This window comes from Orycteropus afer, unplaced genomic scaffold, assembly GCF_000298275.1.
Source record: "Orycteropus afer afer isolate SDZICR_OR568_19922 unplaced genomic scaffold, OryAfe1.0 scaffold00006, whole genome shotgun sequence".
Classification (NCBI taxonomy): domain Eukaryota; kingdom Metazoa; phylum Chordata; class Mammalia; order Tubulidentata; family Orycteropodidae; genus Orycteropus; species Orycteropus afer.
The window spans coordinates 21,235,901-21,244,253 of NW_006921593.1; the positions used below are offsets into that span (position 1 = coordinate 21,235,901).

Below are 8,353 nucleotides of genomic sequence, written 5' to 3' on the forward strand. Positions count from 1 at the left end.
TCACACCCAGCACACCTCCCAGGACCAGACTCACACCCAGCACACCGCCCAGGACCGGACTCACACCCAGCACACCTCCCGGGACCGGACTCACACCCAGCACACCTCCCAGGACCAGACTCACACCCAACACACCTCCCCGGACCAGATTCACGGCCAGCACACTACCTGGGACCAGACCTATACCTAGCACACCTCCCAGGACCAGATTCACACCCAGCACACCTCCCGGGACCAGACTCACACCCAGCACACCTCCCAGGACCATATTCACACCCAGCACACCTCCCAGGACTGGACTCACACCCAGCACACCTCCCAGGACCAAACTCACACCCAGCACACTACCTGGGACCAGATCTACACACAGTACACCTCCCCTGACCAGATTCACACCCAGCACACCTCCCGGGACCAGACTCACACCCAGCACACCTCCCCTGACCAGATTCACACCCAGCACACCTCCCCTGACCAGATTCACGCCCAGCACACCTCCCGGGACCAGATTCACACCCAGCACACCTCCCAGGACCAGATTCACACCCAGCACACCTCCCCTGACCAGATTCACACCCAGCACACCTCCCGGGACCAGACTCACACCCAGCACACCTCCCCTGACCAGATTCACGCCCAGCACACCTCCCGGGACCAGATTCACACCCCAGCACACCTCTTGGGACCAGATTCATGGCCAGCACACCTAGCCCAGGACCAAACTCAAAGCCCAGTCTCTAAAAGACAGGCCCAGAATCTGCCTTCTTAACTGGTCCCCACAGCGTTTCAGGCCCTCAGCTCTCTTCCTGTTTCCCAGCACTGGAGGTTCAGGGCTGGTACCTCGCCTGGCCCTCAACACTCCTCCCCAGAACTGGGGGTTCAGGTGGTACCTTCCTCAGCCCTCTCCTGGCCCCCAGCACTGGAGTTCAGGCGGTACGATGCCCAGCCCTTTCCCAGCACCTAGCACATGGATTCAGGTGGTATGTTGCCCAGCCCCAGCCCTCTCCCGGCTCCCAGCACAAGGGTTCAGGTGGTATGTTGCCCAGCCTTCTCCTGGCTCCCAGCACCCAGGTTCAGATGGTACCTTGCCCAGCCTTCTCCCGGCTCCCAGCACACGGGTTCAGGAGGTACCCTGCCCAGCCCTCTCCCAGGCCCCAGCACACAGGTTCAGGAGGTACCTTGCTCAGACAGCATCTCCCAATCATCTGCAGCAGCTCGTTGGTCCGCTCGGGCTCGTGTCCAGCCACGATGCGGGCGGGCTTTGCAGACAGTGACTCTCCTGAGACCATCACCACCACGTCTATGGCCTTCTGAAGGAAGCTGATCTTCGCATCTTTTTCCTGAAGTGTGCCCATTCAAAAACAGAGTAAAATACTCCAAAAAACGTTTGCACTCCCTTCGACACATGTAAAAGACACAAGCTAGCTGCTGTTTATGTAAAATGTTACTTTAAATATGCATCAAATTTACAAATAATGACTGGTTATAAAATGTTATTTTGAAAACGTGTGGAATTCTCAAATAACAACTTTTCAGCAGACAAAAAAAATTCATGAAAGCTCTTAACTGAGCCAGTTTGCTAGCAGTGACCTTTAACCGCATTTCTCTAAGGATAAAAATCACTGTGACATGTAACGCCACGGTCCAACCAACTACCACAGCAGCACAGAAACTCCCCCCCACCGTCCACCACCTACAAAAGCAGCCCCATTCATGCAGGTGCGAGGCGGACAGGAGGCCCTCATACCCACCTTAACGTTGTCAGACTTCATCTCAGTGTCTGTGTAGAGACCCTTCATGAAGCCAGTCGTTCGAATCACCTTCAAAAATCAGAAAGGGTCCCTTGTATGCACCCCACAAACGCCTCCTCGCTGGCCTCACCCACTCTTCCGAATCGATCCAACTGAACCGTGAGTTCACTACCCCACACATACCTAAGCAGACAGCGTGGGTGGATGCCACGTCAGGAGAACCCAACCCGGTCCTCACTGACAGACAGACCAGGCCGTGCTCTGACGGGGGACACAGGCTACTGAAGAGGCACCAGGGACCACACGGATCGCCCCGGGCCAGTGGGGTCCTGGTGCCCATATCCTGACGGAGAGCAGAGGCTGGCAGGAGCGGGGAGCTGGGTATCTCAGAAGCGGGCTCTGGACAACAGAAAGAGTCCCTACAAGGCCCAGGCCAAGAGGCCACAGAAGTTCCAACAGTGAGGACCTGACCGACGGCCTTCGAAGGACACATGGACATGAGGTCGGTCTAGAGTAAGGAGTCTGGGAGGGCTCAGCCGGCGAGGCCATTGACCAGGGCCGCTCCAAGGCAGGGGTGAGCCGGGACCGCAGAGGGAAGGGCCATCGTCCCGCGGGTTTCCCCATCACCGCCTGTGTCCCCACCTCTCAGGACAGGCGCCCTGCCCCCATCACTTCTGTTCTCCTCCCCATCACTGCTCAGCCCACATGCACCTCCCGACCATTCTAAAACCAGCTTCCGGTTCCGCCCACCCCTGCGTCGCCAGCCCTGGTTCCCCTCAGACCAGCACTCCAAACTGTGGCAGGTTACTGTGCAATCAATTAACTGACAGCAAGAAGCATTAAAAATAAACAGAATAGAAAACGTCGGATTGCGCGGTCCACAGTGGGGTCAGTGCACGTGTGCGCCTGGGTCAGATGGAAAGTGTCAAGGTGGCCCCACGTATCACAGAATGAAGCGTCATCATGATGACCAGCATGTGTGAGTCCACATCACGGCCACCATGGCCACCCATCTCACAGGGTGTCTCCCTTGTCGGTGCTGCTCCTCTTCTCGACGGAGCACGTGTGGAAAACAAAAACAGGGACAGCCCCTCTCTGGAGCCCGGCACCTCCTCTGGGATCAAGTTACCTATTAACTAAGCTAGAATCCTCCGTCCACGCCAAGCGACGTAAGTGTTGTGCCACTGTTTTCCCAGAGAAGATGAGTGGAACGCGCAGAGCACCCCCATTTATATTCCTGGGACCTTTTCATTTTGTCCTTCCACGGGGTTAGCGGTTTGTGACGGCTCAAACTGTGAGCCGTAACTCTAAGCTATGGGAGGCGTCCATGTTGCAGGATCACACTTAGCTTTACGAGAGAGCGTGTGTGGCCATGGCTGGAATCTTCATGGTATGATGTGAACACGAGATTCCGAGACAGCAGACTGTTCGCGGGTGGCTTTACAGCCGTCACCCGAACACCTTGTCCAGCATGCCCGCAACCGCAACACCTTTACCAAGAAGGTGACTATCAGCGTAGTTATGTTTACGTTCATATTGTGTTTGGTTGTACACAAGGTCGCTATGGGTCAGAGATGACGCAACGGCACCCAACACCAGTTTTCCACGGGTGCAGAAACTGTTTCTGGTACTGAAATAAAAAACAAACCCATTCCCACCAAGTCTATTCCAGCACACGGTGGCCCCACGTGTAACAGAAGAGAGCTGAGCTGCGTACGGTCTCCTGGGCTGCAATCATAACAGAAGTAGATTACCAGGCCTCTACCATGCAGCACAGCCAAGTGGGTTCAAACCACCAAGCTTCCGGTCAGCAGTCAAGTGCAAACCACTGCTGCCACCGAGGGGTCTCGGTGGGGATGGTGGTGGGTGCCAGTGAGACAGCTCCAGCTCCCAGCCGCCCCTCGGACGACGGAAGGACGCGCCGCCCGGCTCAGCCCACTCCCAGCCGCCCCTCGGACGACGGAAGGACGCGCCGCCCGGCTCAGCCCACTCCCAGCCGCCCCTCGGACGACGGAAGGACGCGCCGCCCGGCCCTGCGCCAGCCTCATGAGCCCGCCATGTTTCAGCCCATCGTTGCGGCCGCTGCGTCCATCCGTCCAGTTGCGGGTCTTCCCCTTTTTCTCTGACCCTCCACTTTGCCGAGCATGAGATATTTCTCCAGGGACTGACCCCTTCGAACAACACAACCAAAGTACGTGAGACGAGGGACCTCAGAGTCGCCAAAACCCGCCGAAGAAAAGGCAGCCTGGTTGGGCCTGACTCCAAAAGCGCCCCTCCTTCCACACGAGCTGCCTGCCTCATCCCCAGCACATTCCTGCTGGGACGCCTCGTCCTGCTTCTCGTGGGCCCTTCCAGTCACCCCAGAGAGGCTGTGAGCACCACGGTGAGCTGTGCCCGCCGCACTGACGGCCCGTCTGTCTCTCCTCCGGGGCAACGTGTCCATGACGGAGACAGCACTGACGCGGAGGATGAGAGGTAGACCGCAGAGGCTCCCACGGCACTAACAGAGCTGCTGGCCCCCGCTCACTCTGACACGTCCCGCTCAGCTGCAGGGCAAGGCCAACACCGCCAGGCTCTCGGTGCAGCACCATCCCTTCCCAAAGTGCAGACCAGGCTGTGAGAGCTGCCCTAGCTGAGGGGAGGAGGCCAGTCAAGACAGCACTTGGGGTCGGGTGGGATCTGGGGGACGTCTTAGGCCCAGCAGACACAGCTGCAAAGATGTCACTGTGAGGACTACGGTGCGCCTGACCACAGCCATGGTGTTTTCAGTCACCTCGTATGCATTAGAAAGCTCGACGATGAACAGGCAGCCCAAAGAAAAGCTGACGGAATTACAGCGTTGGAGGAGAATACTAGATGTGCCATGGACTGCCAGAACCAACCCCTCTTGGGAGAAGTCCGGCCCAAAGGTGCCTTAGAGCGAGGGTGGAGAGAGTTCATCTTACACTTCTTGGACACGCTATCAACAGGGACTAGTCCCTGGAAAAAGACATCACGCTTGGTCAAGCAGGGGGTCAGTGCAAAAGGAAGCCCCCCAACAGGATAGGCGGACCCAGTGCTGCGGCGACAGGCTCAGCAACGACTCGAGGTGCAGGACCGGCAGGGTTTCGTCCTGTTACACACAGGGTCACGTGAGTCAGAACTGACTCGCCGGCACCTGAAGACAGCAAAGCGGAGGCATTCCCGGGGCACGTGATCAGCAAAGGTGAGACGGAGCAATGGTCAAGTACCATCTGAGCAACAGGAAGGCAACCATGCTGGCAGAGAGGGCGGGGCGAAGCCAGGGCACGACAGGGCTGCAAGCCAGCAAATCAGCCTGACTCCTGGTTCCCAAAGAGCACCTGCCCCCAAGTGCACCCGGAAATGGGCACTGCCACCTCCCACCCGCCAAGAGTCACTAGGAGCAACGGACTCCATTCAACAAGCCCATGCCAGCTGCACAGCTTCGCGTACCTGACTCAGGGCAGCGTGCCCAGGGTTTGCCAACAGAGAAGGCCCAGTCTCTACACTTTAGGAATTCACAATCCGGTGTGGAAAACCACCCCTGCCTGCCCTTACTGTGGGTTCCTTGGGCTGTAACACTGGAAGCTTGGCCTCTGGTGTTGAAAATACCAGCAGAGTCACCCAAGGTGGGCAGGTTTCAGCAGAACTTCCAGACTAAGACAGACTAGGGAGAAAGCCTGGCCGTCTGTCTCCTCAGTCAGCCAGTGAAAACCCTGTGGATCACAACAGAACACAGTCCGACAGGATGCTGGGGGCTGGGTCCCTATGCTGGAAGCAGGAAGGATACACAGCTGGCCGCAGCCATGGACTCTGGTGCAGGGCCGGACAGCCAGTGCTCTGCTCCACGGGAGGCTGCCCTAGGTCAGGGCCGACTGGACGACAGCTAACACCAATGACAACACAGTGGGGCGAAGAAGACACTGCCACTATCTACTTAAGTCCGGCTTAGCCACCAGGCCCAGGTCTCCCTTCCAGGTGCCCCGACCGCCACCTCCCACAGGTCTGCACTGAGCTCGCGAAGTGGGGCGAGCACCACGCACGGCCGTGCAGAGGCACTCCAGACAACGCCCGTCTCCGGGTTTCCCCGCACCCACGTGCAGGCCCCGCAGGACACTCGGGGAGGCGGCAGCAAGCCCCGCCCAGCAGGGGAGAGAAATCAGAGCCAGCCGCCGGCCGCCAGGAGGCCGGCTCCGAGCAGACCTCCGGCAGCGGGAAAGCAGAGGGCGGGCGCTCGGCGCCAGGAGCACTGCGACAACGAACAGGGCGAGGGCAACGATGCCCGCAGGGGCCCCGGCGGCTCCCAGATGGGGTGCGTCCGGTGGCCGCCGTCCGCGGCCCGGGCAGGGCGACGCGGGCCCCGCAGCTGCGCAGACCTGGACTCGGTCGGGACCCCCGAGCCCGGCCCGCACCCTCGCCCCCGGCCTCGCACGCCCGACCTCCGGCGTCGGTCCCCACTCGCCCCCGGCCCGGCGCTCACCTCCGTGATGACGTCGTGCAGGTAGCGGAACGGGGGCTTGCTCAGCAGCTTCTCCGTCAGCGGCGGCCTCCGGATCACCTTGCCCAGCGCGTCCTGCGTCCGCCTCACCACCGCCGCGTTCATGGCGGCGCCCGCGCGCGGCCCGCCCGGCCTGAGCCCGGCTCCCCGGTCCCCGGCCCCTCGGCTCCGGCCCCGCCGCCGGGACCAGCCTCGACGCGCCGCCCGGCTTCCGTCCCACAGTGCACGGCGGCCGCCAGCGCGCATGCGCGCCGCGCGTTCCGTTGCTAGGGCAGCGCGGCCTTAGCAACGGACGCGCTGCCGCCCTGCTCGCGGGACAGCTCGGGGACCGCGAGGCGAGAGGAGGGTGCGGTCGAGGCCTCGCCTTCCGGCGGTGGAGCAAGAAGAAAACAAACTCACTGCCGTGGAGTTGATCCAACTCACAGCGAGACCTCCTTGGGTTTCCGAGGCAGTATCACTAGGGAAGTAGATTGCCCAACCTGCCTTCCGAGGAGTGGCTGACGGGTTTGAACCGCCAGCCTTCTGGTTAGCAGTCAAGTGCCTTAGGCACTACGCCACCAGAACGCCTTCATGAATGTCATTTCACTGACCTGTAGTGGACAGCAGAGGCTCACCCCGTTATAGGACGGGTCTTGAGGACTGGTTAGCAGTAGCAGAGCCGCGAAGATCTGCGTTGCCCGTTTCACCAATGGCAAAGGCTTTTGTAGGCATTGCAGGAGCTGGACCAACCATGTTGAAGGACACTGAGCACAGTGCTTGCCTACGTCTGTTACTACGGCTTCTCGGACAAGTAGCTTGCTTTCTCTGGGACCCAGTTTGCCTCCATGAGACATAATAATGGGGCTACCGCTTTGAGTCGGAATTGACTCGACAGCAGTGGGTTTGGGCCGCAGTGTCTAAAGCAAGGCAGTTACCATCAAGCCGACTCCCACTCACGATGCCCTGGGTGCCACTGGAGTCTTCAATGGCTCATTCTTCCCATGTAGGTCATCAGGCATTTCCTCCAAGGCACCTCTAGGGGGACTCAACCCCTAAACGTTAAGCTGAGCACTTAGGTTTGCACCACCAGAGATTCTATCCAGGATGGTACCCCGGATGCCCTAGGTCAAGGAGACGCCACAGAGGCCCCTCGGTGCACTGAGGGCACAGGCCAGACTATCTGCTCAGTGACTGGGGACCATCAGAGACTGCCATACAAGGCGTCTCCAGGCGTCAGGGTCTCTGAGAGATGCTCGAAGCACCCAGGACAAGGGAGCAGAGTGCCGGACCCTTTGGAGACCTAATGGGTCAGCCATGGAGTGGACACCTCCCTGGGCAGGGAGGCCCCTGGAGAACAGGAATTCTCTCCGGCTGCCTGCTAGGTGAGCCCCGCCCTCCACCCAGGGGGTACAGGCAGGGCTGAGAAGAGGTGGCCAAGGGCTCCTGAGGCCAGAAGGAGCAGGCACAGCACTCAGTGAGCCCCAGAGGGTGGGGCTGGGGGGGGCGGCCCTGAGCCTACCTTACCCCCAAAGTCCTCAAAGAGCTGTGAAAGCCCTGGGGAGAAGAGGCCAGAGGATACAAAAAACAAGCCATTCATGAAAAGAAGACTCAATTAAAGGACTATAGAAAGCAGAGAAAGTGTGTGACGAATCATAGCTCCGCAGGAAAGCAGTGGTTTCTGAATGAGACAGCCTTGGCGGTGAGTCACCAGGGGCTTCCAGGCCTCGCTCTCCTAGCCCACTCCCCAGGAGGCAAGCATTCCCAGAGACAAAGACCTGAGGAGGCTGGCTTGGCCCAACGCTGAGCTCCACAGCTGGCAGGGCCCAGGATGTGGGTCAGGCTGCTGGGAGGGCCAGGGAGCAGGGACCAGGCAGGGGGAGAGCCTGGGGCCGCCTCGCCGGCCCTGGATCCTCAAGGGCAGCAGACAGTTACGGCTGGGGTTGCCGGACAAAACATAGGACATCCCCTTAAACTTGAAACCCAGATAAACATCGAATCGTTTCTTAGTGCAGATTTAGCCCAAGCAATAATTGGGCTATACTTGTGCTGAAAATGCGTTCCTTGCTGATTTGAACTTCAAGTTGAACTGTGCAGCCAATGTTTTCATTAGCTACATTGGACCCAC

At 59.4% G+C, this 8,353-nt stretch overlaps 1 protein-coding gene across 1 annotated transcript in view; it reads right to left on the reverse strand.

The window, feature by feature from the left end:
* The window catches only part of TRAF3IP1 (TRAF3 interacting protein 1), a 67,415-nt gene extending 61,061 nt beyond the window's left edge, over positions 1-6,354 (reverse strand). The window contains exons 1-3 of the mRNA XM_042780981.1: positions 6,232-6,354; positions 1,752-1,820; positions 1,179-1,340 (exon numbers count right to left, since the gene is read on the reverse strand). Of these exons, the coding sequence (XP_042636915.1) occupies positions 1,179-1,340; positions 1,752-1,820; positions 6,232-6,354 (354 nt within the window). The remainder of the gene's footprint in view (positions 1-1,178; positions 1,341-1,751; positions 1,821-6,231) is intronic.
* Between the last annotated feature and the right edge of the window lie 1,999 nt (positions 6,355-8,353).